This window comes from Labrus bergylta, chromosome 4, assembly GCF_963930695.1.
Source record: "Labrus bergylta chromosome 4, fLabBer1.1, whole genome shotgun sequence".
Classification (NCBI taxonomy): Eukaryota; Metazoa; Chordata; class Actinopteri; order Labriformes; family Labridae; genus Labrus; species Labrus bergylta.
Window position 1 is genome coordinate 18,538,316 of NC_089198.1, and position 25,610 is coordinate 18,563,925.

Below are 25,610 nucleotides of genomic sequence, written 5' to 3' on the forward strand. Positions count from 1 at the left end.
TGACTTTCTTTGGATGGGGGACTTCTGATGGTTCAAATACTCATATTGTTGGCATGGTAAACAGGCAATTTGCTCAACACTATAGTGTGCATTTTATTTCAGAGTTTAACAGGCAGGAAAGTGCCGGCTCTTGAATCCCAAGACTTTGGGCATAAATTTGCTCTGATTGACTTTACTGAGCCAGCTTTTTTGCTTCTTCCTGTTGAGGATTATGGCAAGCATAAAATGAAACTACTTTAAATCTGACATTCGGAGTGGGTTTTTTGGAGCTACAACAGCGGGCACAGGAGCAGCCTTTTGACATGGCATTATAGCAGAGACTGTCAAGGCGGTGTAGTGAAACTGGAAAGCAGTCTGCGTGACTGTTAGCCAGAGACGTGTGGGAAAATGTGCAAACAGGCTTTAGAATTTGTGAGTGTTTTATTTTATAGACGGTTATTTTCTCCTGTTCTGTCTTCAGAGCAAAAGTGAATCAACACAGCAGGACCTCACCCACCCAGACACAGGGGGATGGGGGATGGGGGGGGGGGGGGAGTGGGAGGAGGGATCCAGGTTGCCATGGTAAGGGTCATCCTGACTTCACCCTGATGGATAGCAGTGATTCTGTAGCTGAGCAGGAGTTAAGCTGGGCACCATGACAACAGGCCACAGACTGATAGCGAGGGGTGGATGCGTGAAGTTGTATGATTGATCTGACTCAGCCACTGAAAAATGTAGGTTCAGTACTGTTGGCTCAATATCAGACTTGGAAATTGCTATATTCTTTCAGAGGGCAACTCCTGCACTTATACAACTCGCATCATGCAGGTGCTGTTCAAACAATCCCCCCCAAGGTAGTGCGGGAAATTAACACAAGTAATGTCCATGTATTTATTGTTTTTCTTAAGATCATCATTATTTGTAGGTGCGAATTCCCTAGGAGTGTGGAGAACAGAATGACACCTCTGGTATTAATACATTTAAACCAATTATATGCTGTGAATTTGCAGCCAACACTTCTCCTACCTGTGAAACACTCATATGCAATGACAGTCTGTGCTGCTGCCTGAATGAGGGTAGCCCGCCCTGGAGGAGAGACAGAGAGAGAGAGAGAGAGAGAGAGAGAGAGGGAGTGAGAGAGGGAGTGAGAGAGTCGGAGAGAGATGTTTCTCTGAAGCCCAACCCCATCTTTTATTTATGACCCACAGGAAGTCCTTCAGCTTGTCCTCTAGATGATACCCAGGAAGTAAGCACAACACGCAGCCATCAGAGCACAAGTCCGCCTGACCAGTCACTGACAGTGAAATGGGGCGTGGTCAGCAGGGGGGTTGTTGTGGAATCAGTTTGATGTCCTCTAGGTTCACGGGTATCGATTTTCATGCTTTCAAATTTGTTTTCTTATTTTTATCTTGTTTTTCTTGCCCCCTCCTCTCTCTCTCTCTCTCTCTCTCTCTGTTTCTCGCAGCACCCCCGAAGTTCACCAAGATTCCCACTGACCAGATCGGAGTGTCGGGAGGTGTGGCATCATTTGTGTGCCAGGCCTCTGGAAATCCCAAGCCGGTCGTCTACTGGAACAAGAAGGGCAAGAAGGTCAATTCCCAGCGTATCGAGGTGGTTGTCACAGTTCACAATTGTTAACACTAATGAACAATACAAAACACTTTATCCAGTAATGAATATGCACAGGCATAGACAAAAACCTTGTTTAAACAATGTCTCTGTTATATGTTTAAAAATGTGTGTTATTGTGGCTATATATATTTAACAAGAAACAAGACATTGCTTTTAATGTCAACCATCATTATTCTGTGTAATTTCTTTCTTCCTCCTTTAAAACATGTTTATGAAAAATAATAGTGATTGTGCAGGGATCTCTGAGACTTTTCCAAAATGACAGAGAAAACTACGAAGCAGATTGCATCACACTTCCTATTATATAAAGTGAACATATTGCTGTCCCAAAGCTATACGATATTAATCAGGCTATTCCCAAGCTACACTATTCCACAGAGCTCTCAATTCCTGCACTCAACCACATTAGTGATCTGATTGTGTATTGATGCAGTAATTTGACCTAATGGTTAGATATTTCAACCCGAGGACCAACATTCATTCCTTCGTGTTGGTAAGTAGCTACCCTGCTGAAGTGTCTCTGTGCAAGAAAACCTTTCAGACCCAGGAACAGTACCTGAGCATGCCTTAAGGAAAAGGGGCCAAGTAAAAAAAAAAAAAAGAAAAAGGAATCAATGTATTATTCAAGTTTGATCACTTTCATGTTAAGACTGTTTTGAGTTAAGGATCTCCTACAATATAGGTTTCTGTATGAAAAGTAAAGCATCCGTTTCCTGGCTAACTCTTCTTGTTCTGTGATTCTGTGGCCGTCCAGACGGTAGAGTTTGACGATGGTGCAGGCGCTGTGCTGAGGATCCAACCACTTAGAGCACCCCGAGATGAGAACATCTACGAGTGTGTGGCACGCAACAGCGAAGGAGAGGTGTCCGTCACCGCAAAGCTGGCTATTATCCGAGGTGAGACACACAAACCCCTGCAAACACACACACTGCTTTCATCCTTTTTCCACTTGAGTAGTGCTTTCTTTCCACGTGCACACACCTCTTTTCAACCGTCATCCCTGCTTCCCTGGGTTGTCAGTTGTAGATGTGACAATAGAGACGTGCCACACCCTGCCTCCACAGCAGGCTGCAGTCGACTGTTCTTTTTATAGTCCCCTGGTTGAGTGCAACCAAGCGTGCTCTGGCCACAGAGACAGCCAGCTAGCATTTAGCTTAAGGGTACTTTAGCATTCCAGCTAGCCTATCATTGCGCTTCCCTGCTAGAGGGAGGGTGTTAATCTAATGTACACTGACTCCTCAGAAGGAAACTTATCTAATGTAGTGCTCCAACATGCTGCAAACTAAGGTTGTAGCATGTGGCTGCAAGCCTGGGAGCTGAGCGCTGGCCATGGGCCCAGCAGCACTGCAGGAAAAGATGGAGAAATAGAGGGATGGCAGCTCGGGATGTTACTACAAGAAGAAAAATCAGGGGATTAGGCCTCAGTTTGGCAGACAAGCCATTTCTGCTGGTGGAAATTGAGGAAGAGGAAGGAAGAGGGGGGGGACAAGGTCGAGGAGAGGTGAGATGGAGTATCATGGAGGTTGAGGAGGTGGGGTTTAAGTTGAGTAACACCACAGGATTGTGTGAAAGAATCGAGATGAAATAGGGTGTTGTAGGAGCGGAGAAGGAAAGCAGGAGATGGATGAGGATTGTGGACTTGGCAGGGCTGTGTGGTAAGCAGAAGGCTGGTAGCCCAGGGAATAGACTCCTGTCCATCTGTTACCCAGCCCATCATCTCTGCACACACAGCCCCAATCTAAAGCACATTACCACATAAAACACACCTCGAGGGCGAGCCTCACAGTGTGTGTGGCCTTATGTGCCTGTTCCTGTTTGTGCAAACTTTTCTCTTACTGAGTTCTGTGTTCCATAACGCTTCTGTCCCCTGTGTGGAAAGAGAATCAGCTGTCTTCGATTCCTCCTAATCCACAGGATACAAACGCACAGAAGGGTTTCAGACATACATTTTATGATGGCCAATATGATATAAACTGATAGGATGATACTAATAGGCCGCCTATAGATTTTGCCATATCATGTTTCTTTAATTTCTCTAGGTGTATAAGATCATTGGGGTCAGTATTTCATGATTTTTTAACTTAAAAAATAAAAAATACTTTAATATAATCAATTAATCAATTTTTATATAATACATTTTTAATGTATATATTTTGCATTTTTTGCATTTTAATTGGCTTCCAACATTTTGGCTAAAAAATAAACCGATAATGTTCATTTTATGCATGATTATTATCTAAATTGTTCTTGCAAAACAAACCGTATGAAAATATTACGAGACGGGATATGAAATCATGTAAATCATGGATTTGTATTTCTGAGGTTTTTGTATCTTTCTCAGTGTTGTTGCCATAGAGACAACATGATGTATTTGATAATTTAATGATATGTTTAGGCCATGGCTTAAAGAGCCCATATTATGCTCTTTTTGGGGTTCGTATATTTGATCTATGTACCTACTAAAGTATGTTCACAGCTAAAGTTCGAAAAAAGTGTCTGTTTTCATGTACTGCCGCTCCATGCACCGACTCGCTTCTGACTCTCTCTCTAAGGCTCTGAAGTGCCCACGTTCAGAGTCCCTACATGTGCCAAGTCTGGTCTGATTGGTCGACTGGGGGGCTAGAACAAAGCGTTACGTGCAGCTAATGCTGCAGCTAACAGGAGGACGTAGGAGAAGCTGCGTTTCCGCGGACTTTGAATTTTTGCACATAAATGTGCCTAAACATGTACAGGATACATGGAAAACACACTAAAGAGCATATAAAACCAGAAAAAGCATAATATGACCCCTTCAATGTGTTCAACTTTGTTTCAAAGAAACCATGTGGTTTTTCCGCTCTTCTGTCAACTTGTTATGACAAGTATTTCTTATTTACATTTGCCTGGTTGCCATCAGCAATGGTTTGAGGAAATTGGCAACCAACTGATAGTTTACAGTTGTAATCACTTACATTTGCTTCACAAATAAAAAAGGGTTATGCAAACAGAAAAACTGTAAATAAATACATTTGTGATATTTGCTGCAGTAGTGACTTTTCAGTTGCATTTACGGTTATAATCAGAAGATGCTAAACTCTCTTTGATGCATTTAATTGTGCACACAAGAAATTCAAAACCCCAAATATAAGAAAACTACAAAACATGTTTTGAGTTACTGTTACTGTAAGATTTTAAAGATTTTTGTCACTTTTATTAAGTTGTCATACTATTGAATAGTTTCTCTATTACTCAAATGTAATCAACATGGCAACCCTGCAGCAACCCGCCTTGTGGACAGCCCTGCAAAAACTGGGAAAATCAGTGTTGAGGGATTTAATTTTACAACGACTATAACCTTTTTCATTGAACCTGGAAGAATAAAATGCACCATTGCCAAAAAAATTGAAACATGAAAAGGTAAACTGTTTTAAACTGCTGAATACACAGTCTGGTTTTCAACATGGCATAAACTTTGAGGAGCTGTGATAATATGTTTTATTTCCAAAAGGCTCAAGAGTTAGTAGTTAACTTCTTTAATGGTGCTTATTTTTATTTTGTGCCTCCGACCTTTTATTAGTAAAGTAAAATAACTTGCAGCCGCAAATCTTTTCTGCTGATGATTTTTATGCCCGTCCATTACTTGGAATTGCTCCAAATGTCATTCATGGACTTCTCTTTGTCTCCTGACTACTCAAAGTGCAGATCACACTTACCCATTCGCACAACATTCACACACTGATTGCAGAGACTGCTAAGTTAAGTGTCCTCAGTGTAACTCATTACATCAGTGCCCCTGACGCAGCAGCAGGAGAAATGTGGGGTTCAGTGTCTTGCCCAAGGACACTTTGACGCGTGACTGCAGGAGCTCGGGATCAAACCCCCAGCCATCTGGTTGAGAGCTTCCAAGCTCTACCACTGAGCTACAGCCGCCCCTTCATCTAACATATAAGCAGACATAAGAAATCATCATCTCCAACGAATCTATTCCTGAAAATAACACAGCTCAGTTCTTCTGACCGTTTGACTCTTGTTCCAAATCACCCCAGCTGAGTGGTACTCTGTATGATAGCTTATGTTATCCAGGAATGCTGTTAAGTGCAGAGAAATCTGTGATCGGGTCAGTCTCTTATTTTCAAAACACGGTTCATTGGAGAAAGGTCCAACAGGCACTAAGGTAGAAAAGAGGCTTTCCATTACTGCCCCCCCCCCCCCCCCACACCCCCCACCAAAAAAACCCTTCTCCTTCCACTGATGTGTTTCATCGCATCATTTTGTGCTATGGCTGACCGACACTAATAGCAGCGTGGTACACTGTCAGGGGCCTGTGGTCGGCCACAGGAAATGGGCTGCTGCTCGTGTAGGCTGCCTAATGGATGGAGATGTGGTAGGTTATGGTCGGAGAGATCATTCTTTTTGTGCCTTCAAAATCACCCTCCCCCATCTCATTACACCCCCCCCACCCCCCACTATATCTTTCTGTCTTTGGCTCACAGCGATGTCCGTTTCTAATTTCTCCTCTCTTGTTTTATTCATTCTTTCATTTTCTCTGCAATCTATTCTGCCTGACCCTCACTGTCTATCCCCAGTCTCTCTCTCCTCCTTTTGTATTTTTACTGGCTCTCTGCTGCTGCTCCAACCCCTCATCCTCATCCTCATCCTCACCCTCACGCCTTTAGAACCAACCCCATCCCCTTTCCACCCCAACTGCTTTTTATGGACACTGCAGTTGTGTTCTGCTTAAAGGAGATGTGAATATCTGCAGCTCTGCATGTTTGAAAACCTCTGGTGGGCGAGGGATTCTCATCACTGCAGCTGTATAGATATATTTACATGTGTGTGTGTGAGCATGCATGCACAACCTTAATGATTATCTTTGTCTATGTGTGCATGCACATGGATTTCTTTGTTTACTTGCGTGCGTGTGCATGTCTGTGCGACTGGTTTATGCAGAGTAATCCTGATTATACCCACCTCCCAGTGTCCCATTTTAGGAGAAAAGGGAGGCGAGGGATGGAGGAGGGAAGAGGGGGAGAAGGCGAGGGGGAGGAGAGATGTTCTGCCACCACGGCAAACACCCTTCAAATGAACAACAGAGTCAGATCAGTGAATCCCCCGGGCGTCTGCTGCATTGGCAGGCCGGCGGCTCAAGCAGCGTTTCGGTCTGGAAACAACTGAGAGCATCAACTCAGCCTGCGAGAGGATTACACTCCTGGAGTGGAGAACAGGCTCTTTCATCATATACCCCCTCATCTTCACTGTTTTTACTCCCTCCTTCCTTTTATTCCTGTTTTCTTGCGGTCTGTTCTTTATGCGTGTTTGTGTTTAATAGAGTTTTGTGTGTAGGATCATCACGCTTTTTGCGTCTGCTGGAGAGCCAGAGAGGGGCTCGGGACGATGGGGACACATGGGGGATTTTTGACGGGATTGATCTATGATGCAAAGTCTGATTGTGCATTGTATTGTGATGTATTATCATAAAGGGCCATTAGCATTTAAAGTGCTCCCCCTCCAGCCCTCCTGCAGTCTATAGGAGTCAAAGCATCACAGCCTCTGAAGAGCACCGACAGATTAATCCTGAATCAGGCTCCCTGAGATCGCTTTTTATTCAGGCCTCTTTCATGCACATGGCCGTTCCCCACTGAAATAGACTGAAAGATGAATAGACAACCTGTTTCTTAACCAGGACGAATGATAATTTCCTGTGTCGGGGCGTGTGTGTGTCTGTGTTTGGGTGATGGAGAGAAAAACACAAAGGCAGCCAGGAAAAGGATAAAACCTGGATTCATGTTTGTTTGTTTGCATCAAATGCACTTTATGTTTTACTTTGAGAGTGTGTGTGTTTGTGTGTGTATGTCCTTGTATCCGTGTGGGTGTGTGTTTGTGTGCACACGGACGCATGAATTGCATATTTGCCCAGATTCGGTTGGCTCCATTGCCTGGTTTTGGGCAGAGGGCCTGATTGCCCTTCTGCAAACATAACCAGGCCAAATTTACGCTCTCACCCTCTTCATGCACACAATCACACACACTCACAAAAACACAAAGCCCCAGGGAACAGTGCTGGTCATTCCTTGCCAATGTTCCCCCCAATGTGTTGACACACACAGTGTTTATATACACACGCTTCATTTTTCCATAGGCTGTCTTATCAATTTAAACAGGAGATGAAAAATAAGCAGTACTTTTGGGCAGCAGTGTTTGTGTTTGATAAATGATTCATTTGGTGAAAAGTGTGATCAAGGCCATGCCCGCAGAATCTATTTCAAGCTGCGGCTGACTCATCCAGGAGCCTGGCTGAATACCTGTAGCTCTTTTTCTCCTCTCCAGTGAACTGTACTCCAGTGTCCAGTACCACTGTCTGCTGCTTTATCTGCAGAATATGTGCTGCAGTGTGCTAATGTGCTTCTTGTACCTTTCTGTCTATTGTAAAAAAAACTGTTACTGGTAAAATCTTAGTCTATCTTCTCTATTTATACGCAGCTAAAACTTGATTGAAGCTTATGTCCCATCATTCTTTATTGTGAAGTAGCTCTGAAGGGGTGCCAGTTTAGCTCGGTTAGTAGAGCTGGCACGCCATAGACGGAGCTAGAGTCCTCGAAGCATCAGCCACAGGTTTGACTCCCGATCTGGGCCCTTTCATGCATGTCTGCCCCACTCTCTTCTCCCCACAATTCTCTCTATTTAGCTTTACTATTAGCAAAGGCAGAAAGGCACAAAAAAGTAATAATAATGATAATAATAATAATAAAAATCTTACTTAGAGGGGATTTATAATTTAAGTCAGATAAATCCTGATTATTTAAAGGTGAAAATAAATACAGGTATGTTAACATATGGCAACTTGGGCCAATAACTTAAATAAAGTTATCAAAATGAAATGTAGACTACATTTATATAAAGCATTTACAAATAGAGGATAGGAAGTTTTAAAAATGTCTGAAAGGTGAAAGTGTATTGAATTCATTGAGGGACTGTTTGGTGTTCTGTGCTTCCTTTGAGAAAAGCTCACTTGACCTTCTCATACAAAATATAATAAAGCATGAGAAAGATCTTCTTATTTCTGTAGGAATAAATCTTTCTCTCCAGGTAGCATACATGATAATTTATGTGCCATGACACAATGGAAGAGAGCACCCCATATCACTCATGTCTATAAAATGTCAAGGGTAAAAAAACATGTTTTTTGTAAAAATACAGCCTTGATGCAAGATGGCTTATGATGAATGGATATTTTCTCCGTACAATATAGTGCTGATTCCAGTCCCAAAAAATTGTGAGAATCTTCTGCATCATACTGTTCACATTTGACATGTTTTCTCTCTTAAAGGAGAAATATGTAACCCTGACGTTTAGCACCTAAAATGGGTACTGCAGTCCAAATTCAAAACATTGACGAGTACTGTCTCTCCCCGCCCCTCCTATTACACTCAATGTGCCGTGTCACGGACAATGAAGCTTCAGGGTTTAGCCAGCTCTGCATCTGTCTTGAAACCTTTCTGCGTTCTAACCTCTCTCCATTTTTCAAAAGCACCTCCAATATTTATCCTAGTTTGAGCACGTTTCTGGTGGTAGAGCTTATTAGAAAAATGCAGAGGCTTTTTAGTTTGGGTAGAATCAGTTATATCAGTTCACTTGCCCGCTCCCATCGCTGCAACACCTGTTGGTTTGCCGTTTGCCTGGCAAACTAAGGGATGTCCAAAATAGTCATGTGGATGCCTTAAAATCGCTCAGTTTCTCTGGTCAAAGCAAAAACTGACTATTTAGCACATAGGACATACTGGCTGCTGCATGGTTGTCCGAGGAGCAAGCATTTCAATACAACATGTTTCCTTCATATGGGATGATACAGGAAGGTCATTTTATGATTTAATCTAGTAGATATCTCACATATAGGCCCCTTTAACAAGCTATTAAGAGATGTCACCTTGGGAACACTGATATGTGATGGGTATATTCAGTATTGGGTTTCAATTTATATGGTAGACTATTTTAGTTTTCAAGATAAATGCTTCCAAAAGCCCACTGCTTCTTTACATAATAGAGAACTGCTGAAGAAGGTCTGTTTAATGCGGTTACAGCAAACCTAATAACAGCATTTTGTTGTATTAGAATATATTTGTATTACATGTTTTTCCTATTCAGCAGTATCTAAAAATATATCCATCCATCTCTCCTTGTTTCTCATATCACTTTCCAGTGATTCAGTCTTAGGTCCACCTACACCTTTTATTTGCAGCATTGATAAAGACCTGACTGGAATACAGATCCAGACCCCCCAACAGACATGAACACACACACACACACACACACACACATACACACACACACACACACACACACACACACACACACACACACACACACACACACACACACACACACACACACACACACACACAAACACACATTGCTGCACAAGCCCCCAGTCCGCTGCAGTGGCGTGTTCTAATTAACAGCCAGGGAGTCCATGTAGTGGTAGCCAGCGGGCTGATAAAAAGACCATCTGAACCCTCTCAAGAGAGGGGTGGGGTTGGGGAGGGCAGGGGGGAGCAGATGTAGGCCCAGCATATTCCTCTCCTCTGGGGAGCTGGCTTCCTGACCTCCCTTTCGATCTCCCCCTCTTCTTTCTTTCTCTTCATCCATGTTTCGTCAATGGCCATACCAGTGGCCTCCATTCAGGGGGATCATTAGCATCGATCGGCACAGGAGTGGAAATGTGGCTAGAGCTGGGAGGGGGGTCAGTGTACTGTCCTCCATCAACTTAGGCCTTCTTGGCTTAAAGCAAGAAATTCAGTATGTAGCATGATCCCCATCTGAGCCGAACTGTAGTGGTACCAATACTAATCCCAGGATCAGAAATGCCTAAATACTACCTAAAATGCATGCAGGGGTATTGTTAATACACCAGTCTGTTTTGATACTGTTATTTATTAGCCTTGAATAAAATCAACATGTTTTACAAAAAAAAGTAAATTAAATGAGGCCCATCTTAAATAGTAGCCTACACAGCAAGAAGTGCTTTACTGCCACAAGGAATTTAATGTTGGAAGGATCGCTAACCTAACTAGCTGATATTAGCTCAGCTTATTTGTAGACACTCTGCTTGTGTTAATGTCAGCATTTCTCTATCTTTGGTTTGTTGATGAAGTTTCAAACATACCCCAATCGTTGGCAGAGGTCTCCTTCCGCAACAAAAACAAAAAGCATTGAAAACACTGAATAAAGCAGTTTCACATTATAAATCGGCGTCTCTCCATCCCCTCTTTAGCAGACAAAGGTGATAGGGATGTGTTAAATAAATCTAACACTCTCTACTCAGAAATTGAATTTATTCCTAGATTGATTTATCTATTTATTTCTCAAGTCTCTGAGCTTTTCCTGAGCAAGGCACTACAAAAATGACAATAATCATATCTCATCGATGGAGCGTTTTTGATACACTGTACTTTTTTTTATGTCCCACATCAGTACTGGATGATTTTCAGATTCATTTATTGGAATTGGTATCGGTCAGGCAAAATCTGGCATTGGAACACCACTGGCTCTAAACATATTGCATTCATTGTAATCACCAGGCTCTCCTTGAAGCTTTGATCCGCTCTCTTGCCTTTTGCGACATTTCTCCTCTCCTACCCCGTCTCCACTCTGCCATCAGCAGCAGCTTGACATTCCTATCTGACGGTTTGTCTCTCCAACGCTGATGACTGTGGAAAGAGAGAAGAAAAGAGGGCGATAGATCCTATCTCCACTCAGCCTCTCATCCCCACAGCAGAGTGTGTGGAAGCAGATGGTACGGTTCTGTCATGTGGTTAGGTAGCAGGGGGCCCGGAGGAGGAGGAGGAGGAGGAGAGGAGGAATGAAGGAAAAAACACACAGACATGTTGACGTGGCTGTGGTCTGCGTCCTGGACCGTGTTTGGCTCCAGATTTATCAGACATGTTGTGCTTGAGCCATGGCAAACTTTTAGGGGGGTTTTGTTGTGCTTGACAATCAAGAGGCTGCGGCAAGTTTGATTTATTAGCCGAGCAAATTACCATCTTGGTAATTGCTTTGCTGCTGTAGGAAGGTGGAATATATAATTATAGTCCCAGGTATGGGGGTGGTGTGTGTGTGTGTTTGAGAGAGAGAGAGAGAGAGAGAGAGAGAGAGAGAGAGTGGGTAAAGGGTAAGGCGAGGAGGAAGCAGGAAGGCTGATGGATGCTTGATTACGTGTCTCGCCATCTGGACTGTTGTCACCAAGATGCTTAATCCCATTCAGCAGAGAAAGTGGGTGTTAATGTGCTTGTGTGTGTGTGTGTGTGTGTGTGTGTGTGTGTGTGTGTGTTTGTGTACATAACATAGAAAGCAACTGCTTTTCTGCATGCACACACTTTCCAGGACATGTGTGGATGTGTCTCTGTACATTATTCTACACTTTGCATAAATCTTTGAAGATGCTAATCAGAACATGACTACAGAAACTAATATAAATATATATACACAAACTTCTCCAGTGACCCCCTCCACCCCCATCCCACCCCCCGCCGTAATCAGACATATCCAGGCGCATGCAGACACATCCCAGATCGGCCTCTCTAATCGTGGCTACATTTTTACAATTACTGCTAACAAGTCCTTATTACCCCCAGTGCCCTGCCCCTCCTCTTGATCCCAGCTTCTAATTGCTGCTGCTGTTTCTGAGCAGCTCTCTGCATATATATTAGACAAGAATCATTACAAGCACACAACACCACGGAAAAACTCACAGTTCACTGCCACTGCCACCAAACACCTGCGTTTCTAGGTGAGGAAAGTACTGTGTGTGTGTGTGTGTGTGGCTGTGTTTGTGTGTCGCCACTTAAGTCCCTCCTGCTGACTGGGCGGTGTGTTTATCCTCCTGTAGAAACGGCCTGTCACACACACATTAAAACCTAGCTGTGTTTCTGCCAGCCTACAAGATCACCTAATGACTAGCTAGCTGTAGGAAGGAAAAACACAGCTTTGATGAGGAGAGGATATTGTAGCCTGGCTGTCCTCGCCAGCAGCAGCTCTGCTTTCAAAGGCCTGCAGATGTTAAGGGGTAGGGTGGGTGGAGGGGGGTGTGGTGGGGGGGGGCAGTGACAGTGGCTCTCACATCACTTTGTCAGTGAGCAAACATTCAATGCGTGGCAGGGTTGACTCCATCTCTGTTTTGGCAGATAAACCAGCCATTTGTGTTTAGAAACGCTCAACTGTCATCAAAATACTGAGTGCACACTATTGTTTAAAATGGTCCCAGTGACTTTGCTCCATCATTAAGAATAGCCCTTTTTACACATGAACACCTGGCATATTGTAGATAATTTCAGGACACTCTGATATTTCAGAAGTTGCTCGGTGGTTGGTGAGGGGGAGGGTGCTTTGAGTTAAGTATCTCAATATGATCTCATAACTTGTCATCTGTCATCATTATGTGTCCTTTGTCTGCTTTGGTTTATGACCAGCACGTTATGCTTATATCAGCAGGAGTGTTTCATGATTCTGGGCGGGCCATGTACACAGACTTCTTTACCGGCCCCTTTCCACAACCAAAGCTATTTAATGTTTATCCTTTTTCTGTCCAAATTCAGTCAGAAGCTAGCATTGAGCTTGAAGTACTCCATCTCTTATATACCCCAGACCTACTACTATCAACGTTCTTACAATTTATCCTTCACAATTGAATTAAAGTTAGTCCAATTTATGACGTCATGAGAAGAAGAATTTTAATGCTGATTGAATGTATGTATTTTTACATTTTCCTTTCTTTTGTCTGCATCCTTTCAGAGGACCTGTTGCCATTCGGCTTTCCCAGCATAGACATGGGTCCCCAGCTGAAGGTAGTGGAGCGAACAAGGACGGCCACCATGCTGTGTGCTGCCAGCGGCATCCCGGACCCGGAGATCTCCTGGTTCAAAGACTTCTTGCCTGTGGACCCCAGCTCCAGCCAGGGTCGCATCAAACAGCTCCGATCAGGTGGGACAGACGAGCATTAACTGTCAGATAATTTCATTTGGAAATAAGTAAACAAACAGTGCATCTAGAGCTTAGCATTGCTATCAGGTAAAATCCCTGTTGCTCTAAATTTGGTGATTATCATGTTTTAATTAGGATTGAGGGATTACATGCTCCTCTCTGAGTTTATCTGCATCCTTTGGGGGTGTAAAACCTTTTTAAAGCCAATTTTTATAAAAGGATAATTGTGCCGTCCTTAAGCCATTAAAATGCTGTTTTTTTTTTTATTAACATTAGGGAGAGAAGATTAGAGAACGATGACACTTAAAAGGGAGAAATCTCTTACCATTGTGGATCATAAATGTCAAACAACAGCAGCATTAAAATGAAAAGTCTCATACACAAGTGGGTTGAAAAAGTTAACAAACAACTATAAAGTCAAAGTACTTTCAAATAAACGCTTAATGAAATAATCAATCCACCTCAGAAAGAACCATAGTTCTCTTTGCTCCAATTTCAAAATCAATGCGTAGTGAGAGGAGTTTCTCCACATTAGGATTTGAACTGATGCTTCTCTTATCTTTTGAGCTACTCAGCCTGAAGAGAGTGTGAAATGAACTCTGTATGTAAAATCACTTTGCCAGGGACAGTAATAGGGAAAAGAAGGATTTTTTTTTTCTTTTTGCATTTCAGAGTGAAAAAGTGTGTTTGTGCTGACGGCTTGAGTAATGAAAACAGAAGAATAACATCTTGTGTTTAAGACAGTTTGCTCAGCTTTGTTTATGCTCTCCTGTATGGATGATACAGTGTCTCCTGGAGAAGGCAGGCGCGTATTTTCTCAGCCATTCCCTCTCAGCCGTCCTCAGGGGGAATGAAAGTGATGGTGAAGCGAAACCATTTTGCTGTCGCTTCATCCATATTCTCAGTACTGCTGCGTCCTGCCAGCTCCCATATCTCCCTGCTGTCGGCCAATAGCCTTCACCGATCACTAGTGCCCTCCATCAGCCTTGTGCAAGCGTCTGTGTGTGCACAGTTCAACCTGTTTTAACAGATTGAAGAGTCTAAAAGTTCCTGATTTTTAATGTTTCAGTGCCTGACGAGCCTTATGCTCAGCACAAAACATGTATTTTTTAATATCAGATTTAGCCAACATGAAGTGGACTTATTAGTTTTACCGACTATTTAAAAAGATAGAAGACATGATGGCTCTAAAAAAAAAAAAGTAAAGCCAAAACATATACGGCCCCCCTTCTTACGGCTGCAGCCAAGGTCATAAGCTCCACCTCCTCCATGTCAACTAACAGGACATCAGTCTACTATGAAGCCAAATTACATGTCAAATGAATTTTCCTCAAACATGGTTACAGTCTTTAAAGTTATTTGTTATCATGCCGAAAGTACATTATTCAGAGAACTTTCGTCTTGAAGATAGTTTTGATGTCACAAAAGGGGGTTTAACACCATGATGGACGGCTCTGTTGGCTCCTATGGTGCAGCGTGCACTATTAGCAGAGTAGAGTAGGAAAAGGGAAGAGTTAACAGAACGACCACTAACATAAAATTCATTCCATTTTTCTATGACCTTGATTATCTGCGTCTGAAGCTAAGCGAATTGTAGAATCTGTTCAGCCGTGGACTTGCCCGATCTGAGGGACCTTTTGCAGTTTAATGTTGAAGTTAATGTGTGTTTTAGTTATAGCGGAAGGGGTAGAAGGTCAGAAGTAAGTACAGCCTACCATGTAACTCTTGCTCAAGCCACAACAGGAGGGTGAGTGGACGCTTCCATCTCTGTATACATCCAGTGGTTTGACCTAGCTGGTCTATTACTGCTAATGTGACTCACACCAGAAACAAAGGAAAAGGGCTCAAATATAAACCAATGGTTACATAGCACCACATGTAATGCACATCTACTTGTCCTCTACTCACTGTAGACGACATTAGAACAAAGGTTCAACATTGTCTTTATTGCACTGGAAAGCTGTTAGCCTTAGTTCTACAGTGCAGAATGAAATAACAAAATTAGATCAAGATGTATAAAAAATCGCGTTAGTATTTTGTGGATTTGAATGATGCTAACATACCAAAGCAACAGGGAAGAAAACTACTAGAAAAAAGGCTTTCAGGATGAGGACTTTGTTTGGCTAACATAATGCTATTACGGATAACGAGATTGGCACGGGCTCCTGGAATTTGATCAAATCCAATAAAGAACGGCACAGAGACCTTAACGTTAATCCAAAACGGAAACAGTTCTATCCGGAATCATCTACAGTGGGTCAATACCATACACAGGCTGATACAGGCCTGGACAGAGTGTTTCCAAATGTCACCTGTGGTACAAAAAAAGCAAATGATGTGTACTGTAATCTTGGAAATAACATGATGTTATTCTTTCTGTATGTGCTAATGTTTGCTGCCTTCATGCGCTCCATCAAGTGCACTTTTAAATGGGTGGAAAATCGCTCATTAGTGCCATTCAGAAAGATTCTGAACAAGTCCAAAACTTATGAGGCCTGCTGTGCCTTCAGGTTGCTATGACATGCTGCTGTGATTGGCCAATAACTGTTTTGGGGCGGGTTTAACAGATAAGTAAGGGAGTTGTTGCCCACTCTCTCCCAGTTTAAGCTTCTACACTCGTTCCTGTTATATTTTCCAGGAACATACTGATGTGTTAATACCTTAATACCTACACTGTGTGGTACAGAGTATGTGAAGTGTAATTTCCTATGTGTAATACTCTGCAGTTGGTGTGGGTTAGAGTTTGTGTGGGAAAAGTCGTGCTGCTGCTTGGAGGCGTATGAGACAATAAATTCACAAGGAAGACCCAAAACTTAAGCTCTGCTGTCAGGAACATAAGGTACATGCCAGAGGGAACTGTGTACTGACTGTTTTATAAACTACTAATTGTGATAAACACTATGCAAACATTTTTTATTCTCGGCTCATAATTTATGAGAAAGCTTCGGTGGCCTTGGAGCTACAAAACAAAGAAGCTCCTTCAAAAACTTCTGTGCGGCCTATTTTGTCTTCTACTCCTTTCTGAAGTTTATTTTCATTCCTATACAGCGCTGTGAATACTTACTTTTGTAGCTCTAAATGTGTAAATAATTTAACAATCCATCACAATGAGTTTCACTTGGTGTGTTTTGAGGCTCATTTTGCCCTCTATAGGGTGTCACACAGAAACATGACACTGATTCACCGGTACACAACGTTAGGCCACATTTCACATCAATGAAACAGTAGCAAGACAAATGGGCTGAGTCCGATTCACCGCAGGCTTTAATAGGATTTCAAATCACCAAAAGCATCACAAAGCCAAACAACAAAATGCACTGTATAATGAACCGAACATTGCGGTGAAATGACTTGGAGGAAATCAATTACACCTATGCTAAGGCACAAAATAGCAGCGAGATGTGTTATGGATGAAACACTCCTTTAAAATCAGTTTAATGAGGGCACCTTCCAAGCAGCGCCTCTGATTTAGTGGACGGCTGCCAGCTCTCATTGGAGCGCAGCCAGGAATCTGTTTTGGGCTGCAAACATTGTTTTCTCTCGGTCTTTCCTTTTCTTTCTCTGCTGGAAATATTTTTACGGCCCATATGGGTCAAGATGAAAAATGATTTTGAGAATAGCTGGGCTGAAATCCCACTAAAGACAACTCTTAGCCACTTTAAAACCAATAAGTATCCATCATCGGTGGTGTCCGCCTTCTGCAGGTAACTGTCCAGAAGGTGACCGTCTTGAACGCCAGCTTCCTGTGGGTGCAAACATATGGTGCAGTATAGAGATGAACTTCCAAACATTTTTATGTCTTGACTGAGGGATCCATCTATTTTTCCATGCCATCTGCTGCACTGCTTTGGATGTGCGTGAGGAGATCTGTGACAAGTGATCCGTCTATCTTTGACATTTGGGATGAGATCTGGAGAGTTTACCTAAGCACTTAGCAGCACTCGTAGACCCTTGCTGTAACAGATGGCAATCAATATGGACCCTTAGGTGGAATGCTGGGTAATGGATTGACCTGTCTTGGCTGGGATCTGATCAAAGGTCGTGGTTATGGTAACAGTCACTATTTAGTATGTCACTATTATTTAAAGCAAAAAGGGGAAATGTTTTTCAGACTGAAAGATTATTTAAATCAGCTTCACAGTAAACAAGCATATCTTAATTAAAAAACATAAACGGTAGACCTGAACAGGAATCACCAAATTGATTTGCCACTTTTTTAAAGACTGGTTCTTTGATCACGACTGACTCAAAGTATTTCATTTTCAGCACTGAATACCTCTGCAGAGATTTTATTTTTGGTGCAGTCTGTTCATCTGTTTGTTAGTCAGCGGGATCTCTCCGAAACAGATTTAAGTGAAATTTGGATGGGAAATTAGGACACTGGCCAAAAAAAACAAGTCATTTATTATTGGTGGACATCCAGAATTTTTTCTGAAGGAAATCCTTTCACAGATATGTCAGATAAGAACTGACAGAAAATATGCAATTAAAAGATGTTTTTTTTTCCCTGTTGTGTGTCATACTTAAACACTCATACAAAGTGCTTATCGAGCTCTGATGTCCTTTTTGGGTGAATGTAAAAAAAAACAACTAAGGGCTTTAACTAATGATTATTTGTGTTATTAATTAATCTGTTTCATTTTTATTTTTTTTACAATTAATCCAGTTTAGGATGAAACTGTTCCATAGATTTAATAGGTTCAATTTACCCTATTATGAGACTAAGACATCAGCAGGTTATGCAGGTTCATAACAACTTGTTGTATTCAATTATCTGATATTTGATTGTGGACAGATAAGTTCAAAGTAGTGTAAACACCAAAGTTACTTAGCATGTAGTGTTCAAATGTCTTGCCTTTATGTGTTTATGCTGATATTCAGACATGAAAGAGACCGACAGAAATATGGATGCCCCTTTATCACCGACAAACACAAAGAGAACATCAGTGGCAAAATCAAGAGAGATAAAGGGTACTGCTTTGTCCACAAGGGGGCGTCAAAATGAGCACAAACTAAAAGTTCCTCACAGGAGCTTTAAGTCAATATGTTGCAGTATAAATAACTGCAGTCTGTCTGTTAGTAACGTCCGGTCCACGCAGTTAAAACGCCCTGGGAGAGATAGAGTCCAGGTGATCTGTTTGACCTACATGTTCTGGCAGAGCGATCAGGTTAGCAGTATCTGCTGTTACCCGATCGGCATAGTCTCTGCCCAGAAGACATAATACACCCTCTGCAATTTCACAGCAGCTCAATTTACTGAAGTCACATCTCATTCTGGGTCTGTCAGCTGCAGCTAGCACACTCACTAACAAACTGCTCTCCCTCTCTTTCTTTTTCTCTGTTACCTCTCACTCTCACTTTTTACAGCTTTCTGTCTTGCTTCTCCTCACCGACTGCCATTACGCTTGTTGCCAGATATCCATCTGTTCCGTCTGTTTAGGCATACGTGGTGACATTGTGCATATATATATATACTGAACACCGTATAGCAACAGCTTGTTTTGCATAAAAGAAGATTTCATTTGCGGATTTTCAAATTTCTGTTGATGGTTCGCCATATGAGCTGCTTCCAGCTGCCAGATGAGTTCTTGTTTTCAGAGCTCCACCTGTCCGGCTCCATCTCTCCTCCACTCTGTCTTTCTCCTCTCGCTTCTTTCTCCTTCTTCAGAGGGGAGCCGGGCTTGTAGAGTAGATAATTCATTCCTGTTTATCTCCCTGTACCACGGGGGAATGTGAGATAGAGAAAGAGGAGGGCACGTGCAGTTTTTTTCTTTCATGTAATGTTGTAGACAGAAGCAAATGGATGACAGCTCCAGCTAGCAGGGCTTCATCTAACTAAACACTCTCACACACTTATGCCCTTGCATCGCATAACAAGTTAAACTTTTCCCTCTGAGCCTCAAAAACAAGTAGTTTAGACTTCAGCATGTACTGATCAGCTAATGTAGAGATGCACGCACACACACACACACACACACACACACACACACACACACACACACACACACACACACACACACACACACACACACTGTCTCTGTGGAGCATTTTAGTGCTTAACTGGTCGGCTTTTTTAAGATTTAATCAGTGAAAGCTTTTCTCTCCATTAGGATAACACACCATGTGTACCGTCTGTGTCTGCTGGGGAGGAAAAAAAACATAAATATATGAACTCAAGTATGACATTTATTTTTGAGTATAGGGCTGCAACATGGTGATCATTTTCCTTCTCAATCATCTCAATATTAATTTGTTGATAAATAGATAACTAGATTGGTCTGTAAAATGTCTGAAGGAACATTTCTTTCCAGAAACATCCTCCTGTTTAGGAAAAGGGAACTAATGATGTCAGGCATCAATCTTCTGCAGGTCAACTTATTGAATAATCAGATAGTCTTTGTGTAGCTTTAAACACATTTTTAAATGCTTTACTTCGCCACACAATCATGCACAACATGTCAGAGGGCAGTATTTCACTCTTTTATCCACGATTTCTTCTGCCTTTGTCTAAATTGTAATATATCACATACAAAGCATATGATTATCTTTTAAAAATATGTAACACGTCTAAGAACTAAGTTGTGACATGTAGTTTGTAAGAGAAAAAAATCTTCAGTCAAGATCTAAGCTTGTTTTAATATTTATGTTTATTTGTTCTTCTGTTTTCTAATGCAAGTAGAATGTAACATTGTTTTTGCACTTAAACCCGGAAAGAAGTCATTAAAGACATCATTTATTACACTTTAATGGGCTATCTTAAATTGCACGTGGTTTGATGGTTTTTTGTTTTCGAGCTTGAGTGCAGGACTATTACATATAATTAAATCGTTACATTAAATTCATTGTCAAACAGACAATGGTGTTTAAGCCTATCACCTCCAGCTAAATCTGTTTTTCTCCTCAGAATTTAAATCTGGTGTCTGTAACATCCCTGCTTTACCTTTTAGACGTTTCAGATCAGCTAACAATCAGAAACAGAAATACTTTATTTTAGGTGACCGTAAAAGGCAGCATGCATGCTTGGCTCATGCATTCTTCTACTTTTTTTTTTTTTTTTTGATTGGTTCTCAAAACCTGAGGGGCGGAGCACAGAGTAGATTAAAGAACCTGAACATCCAAGAAAAAAAATCTGATGCTTAAACTTTTGTTTAATAGTATTGATAGAAATACAAATCTAAAATGTTGGACTGTGTGGAAATAACCGTTGGTGTTGTTTGTTGTTGTTTGTTAATACCTATTTAATATCTCCCATTATAAAATCAGTTGATGTCTTTTAGGATGTGGCCTTGTTCTGATACTTTTACTGCAGTAAAGAGTCTAAACACTGTGCTGCAATGTTAAAGTGAAAAATCAACGTCAAAGAACAAACATACTATGTGCTCGTTTTTTCTCAAAATCTTTATATCTCTCTTACATCAATTATAAGCCACATGCCTTTTCCCAGCCTCCCGATCTGATACAAATATTGTCCTGTGTTTGTGCAGTTCATCGATGTGCCTTTATGTGTGTGCGATTTGCGTTGTCTTTTCTTCCCTCTGCTCTTGCAGCAGAGTGTAATCCATGGTTTTGTGCTTACTCCTCAGGCTCCATGTCAAAGTCAGTTTCAGATGAGATGAATGTGACAGAGCAGGCTGCAAGAGCAAAAAAAAAATCACTGCTGGTAATTCAAAAGGCTGCTAGCAACAACAAAAAAAAGCAGTGAGAATAGCACTGTGTGAAGCCACAGAAACAAAAGAATACCTGACAAGGGCTGTGTGTAATTATAGCACATTTAGGGAGACACTGTTTACCATGGTGGGATCAGGGGAAGAGGATAAAAATTGAAGAAGTGAAAGGAACAAGTTGAGAAGTTAAAGAGCATCGTCGGGTTGTTGCCGTGGGGGGAAGTTGTGTAGCTGCTGCCAGTTAACTGCCAAGATTGTAACAGGCTTTTTTCACCGCAGCAGTGCTGAAGGAGAGGAATCACTAGCTTTTAAAAAACTACAACAGAAGATCCTTTAAATGTCATAGAAGTTTATGAAAAAGTCATTTTGGGACTTGGCTTCCAAACTTTTTGGAATACATTTTGGATTTTTGAATGTGTTACCATTTCTTGTTTGAGGGAAGAGATAGCATCAGACAATGTAATTTTACTGGTGCTTTTTAAGAGCACGTACTGTTCAGATGATGCCCAGCAAAGATGTAAAACAAAACTGACTTCATCAGACGTTAAAGAAGAGACAATGCGCCTGAGGTCAGACTTGACCAGAAACAGACCAGCAGACAAATGTTGCAGGATGAAAAACAGAAGATGCAAAGCAGACAGCATCAGGGACCTTTTTTTTTCTGCAAACTCAACTAAACATCTTTATTCCTCTCTTTCTTTCTCTCTGTGTGTCACTTTGTGCCTCGTAGGAGCGCTGCAGATTGAGAACAGCGAGGAAACCGACCAAGGGAAGTATGAGTGTGTGGCCACCAACTCCCAAGGCGTGCGCTACTCCTCCCCTGCCAACCTCTACGTGCGAGGTAGAACATGATCACATAACACGTGCACATCACGCACACACATGCAGGACAAAACAGGCAGAAAATCCCTACACTTAAGGTGCTGCTATAAATAATCTCTTTTCCATAGCTGTGTTCTTACTGTGAACAAGTACTACTAACCCATTCATTGTCTGCAGTATTTGTTGACTTTGTTGTTTCTCACAACCACCTTTAACAAGTCCACCTTAAACCTTGGTGCGATCCCATACTATAGAATCAAATTGAACACAAAGTTAGGGACACACCTCGGTTTAACTGCATGGCAACATCACTGATCTGTCTACTAAAATGGTTTCTGTACAAGAGGCAGATTAAGAGAAAAGTATGCACAAAAAATGCACAAGTTTGGTTGAACTTCTGAATAATTGGAAACAATCCAGATTTAATTCAAATGTTTAAACATATTGTGGCACCCACTTGATCCCTGTTTAATGGATCTAATTTTGGACTGTGGGTGCTGATTGGCTGAAAGACCACAACCAATGTCAAGATCTTCTTTCTATTTGAAGTGCGTTATTAGAAGAGTGTGTATGAGATGTGTGAGTGTGTGTGTGTGTGTGTGTGTGTGTGTGTGTGTGTGTGACTGGGTGATGCATAGGTGCGAGTGGCTTTGCGCTGGCCGTTTTTATTCTCTCTGTGTTTCCCCGTTCTCTCTCTTCCCCCTCACGTCATTGTGTTCTGCATCAACCCCCCTCCATACCTCAGAGCTTCGAGAAGGTTGGTGTGCTCTTTCTTTTCTTTTGTTGCTCCTTTGTTTCAGAAAGATTTTTACTTATTGAAACAGAGAGAAACAAAAAAGAAAAAATACAAAAAGACATTTAAAGGACATCAGAGTAGATTTAAAGGTGAAGTGATATTGTCTGAAAAAATTAAGATTTGATTGTTCTACCATGATGATGATGATGATGATGAAGAAGTGGTCTGCCTACGCAGCAGAGTGCATTGACTGCATTGTGGGGCCTTGTGTGCAGAACCCTTGGTATTGCCTTCACTCCCCGATCAATGTTTTCTGCATGGTATGATCTTGTTGTCATGGAGACCCAAGAATTGGAAGATTAAAACGAGGCGATGTTTGCATGAAGGAGTGAGAGAGAAAGAGAAAGGAGCACCGCTTGCATGTTTGTGGACTGACGGACTGACACAAAAGCATGGCACAGTGTGATCACACCTATTGATATGCTCAGACTGTGAAAATATTGAATGTGCTGTCTTGTCATGTCTTGCAACTGTCCCTATTTTTTCTGCCTCTGTGTCTTCATGTGTGTCCATGGCATCACATCTTGTCCAGTTCAGCACTTGTTGATGGAAATCTTGCACTCGCTGTCATGCTTGTACTTGCCCTTCTATGTTGAGCCGTTATTTGTTATGCAGGTTTGTAGGAGAAGCTTCAGTTACTTTTGCCAAATTCAATATCAACCAAAGATGGTAAGTGAGCAATCACTTCAACAGAAGTGGAAATGAACTGAGTATATTTCCATTTATAGGTACTCTTATTTTACCACAAATCAAAGAGAAGCTTTTTTTTATTTACTGGTACTCCACTTAATAAACGTAATTACCAAACTGTTTAAAATAATTAAATTAGCTAAACTATGACCAATGAATCAATAATATGGTGAACATCCCAGTTAGATGGTACATTTATTAGGCTACCACATTTTTTTCTGCGCTTATTAACATTAAAGCATTATTTGCTACTTTTCGACAGAAAAAAATCATAAATAGTTTTTCTTAAAAATGATCAAATTTACCTATAAATATAAAAATGTTCCTTTTTGGAGTTAAGTTTCCTCAGGACTAACTGTGAAAGTTTTACTGTTTCTGATATGAGCAGCGGCTATTGGCAGCAAATGCTAGCTAGCTTTAGCTCTCGTCCAGATGTTTCTTGTCACTCACATTACTCACGGACTCTATAATTATTTTCTACTCTTCCTACTATTACGCTATATTATAGCATTTAGCCAGTCAATGCCGTACTAGCTTGAAAATACACAATGTAGCTTTATGCTACTGCTGGGCTTTTTGTTTTTTAGCATTTAGCATTTAGCCTTAAGCATTTATTATTTAGCTTGTCAGTGCCACACTGACAAAAACAAAACAATTTAGTTTTAAGAAACTCTTGCTTCTTTGAGGCTTTATTTTAGCAATTAGCTAATCATAGCGTGCTTGGTAAAAAATCAACAAGGCAGCTCTGAAAGTGACGTTGTGCCTGTTTTAAACTTTTAGCATTTAAAATTAGCATTTAGCTTCAGCCTGTCAATGCCACACACAAAAAATACAAATTGTATTTTAAAGGATTTTTCTAATACTCTGAGACATTTTTACATTTCGGCAATAGTTAAGTAAAGGATTTGAATACTGACAGAAGATTTATTCTTACACTGAAACAGAAATGTTCACAGGTAAAGAAAAGCAATATGCTATTCTAATGTTTCATTTTATAGTCAGTTCTAGCTGTTGCTATCTTCGCCAAACACTCAGACATGCCTCTGTTGACTGACATTTGAAATGAATCATATCCATTCACATTTTTAGATACTGGGTGGTGGGATATTAATGATTCCCTCTCACTACAGTGGTTAATGAAAGCCGTGTCCTTGAGACAGACAGGATGGTGCTGCATAAATGTCAGCTCAGTGACGCTGCTGCTGAACGGGTACAGAGCAGTGCGGAGATCCAGCAGTAATCCTTCTGGCTGTGCCAAGGTCTCCCCAGTCTGTAGCCTCCAGACTCCCTGCAGAGGACAGGACTAATGATAGCTCTGCTAATAAAGATTGAGGCTCCTGGCTCTCTCAAACTGTATAGAAAATGGAGGGAACTCATACAGGCCTGCTAGATTAACTTTAAGCTGGGGGCTCTGTGAGCATGTGAAGGATTATCCCTTGTTATGAGCTCACTTCATTGTAAAGTCCTAGTCTGTGTCTCTGCAGTGGATTCTTCAGTCTTTTGTCTCTCTTGACCTGACTGATATTTTTGGTGGAAATACTCTTACTGCTGAGGTCATGTTTCATTAAACGATCATACTGAGTCTTCACCTTCATCCTGCTCTTCCTCATATTACCACACTAATCTATATGCTTAATGAATGTCTTTTTTTGTGTGTCAATATTCATACTGTAGGTATTAAATAACTGACTGAACGAAAAGATAGTGTTTTGTCAGGCTGCATACTGTCTGCTTGGCCTGATTTACGCATGAAGCTGTCTGTGTGTCTGTCATGTCAGTCAGCATGTACATACAAGGAGATGCCTGCCTAATCATGTCTGTTCTCTAACAGATCTACCTGTTTTTGTCTCTTTGTCTCTTTCGTGTCTTCAACTTCTGTATCCAATTCTGGGTATCTTCCCTTTTTTTTATGAGTTATTTTCATTGCTAAAAGTATTCCAAATGTTTTGTTACTCATGAAATGACAGTGATGTCATTGCATCTTTTTTTTTTTTTTATTATTTGTTGAAATCATGTTAAAAAATAATTTAACTATTATCTTCTTCTTTGAGTAAAGGGGATGTGGCCCATGAAGA

At 41.3% G+C, this 25,610-nt stretch overlaps 1 protein-coding gene across 7 annotated transcripts in view; it reads left to right on the plus strand.

Annotated features, from left to right (window-relative positions):
* The window catches only part of LOC109984060 (receptor-type tyrosine-protein phosphatase S-like), a 72,835-nt gene that overhangs the window by 20,061 nt on the left and 27,164 nt on the right, over positions 1-25,610 (plus strand). For 4 of the 7 annotated variants that reach the window (XM_065953944.1, XM_065953940.1, XM_065953943.1 and 1 more), the window contains exons 3-6: positions 1,445-1,590; positions 2,366-2,507; positions 13,375-13,563; positions 21,958-22,068. In XM_065953944.1, coding sequence (XP_065810016.1) covers positions 1,445-1,590; positions 2,366-2,507; positions 13,375-13,563; positions 21,958-22,068 — 588 coding nt within the window. Of the gene's footprint in view, positions 1-1,444; positions 1,594-2,365; positions 2,508-13,374; positions 13,564-21,957; positions 22,069-25,610 lie in introns of all 7 variants that reach the window. The other 3 variants (XM_065953939.1, XM_065953941.1, XM_065953942.1) reach the window with 1 other exon arrangement.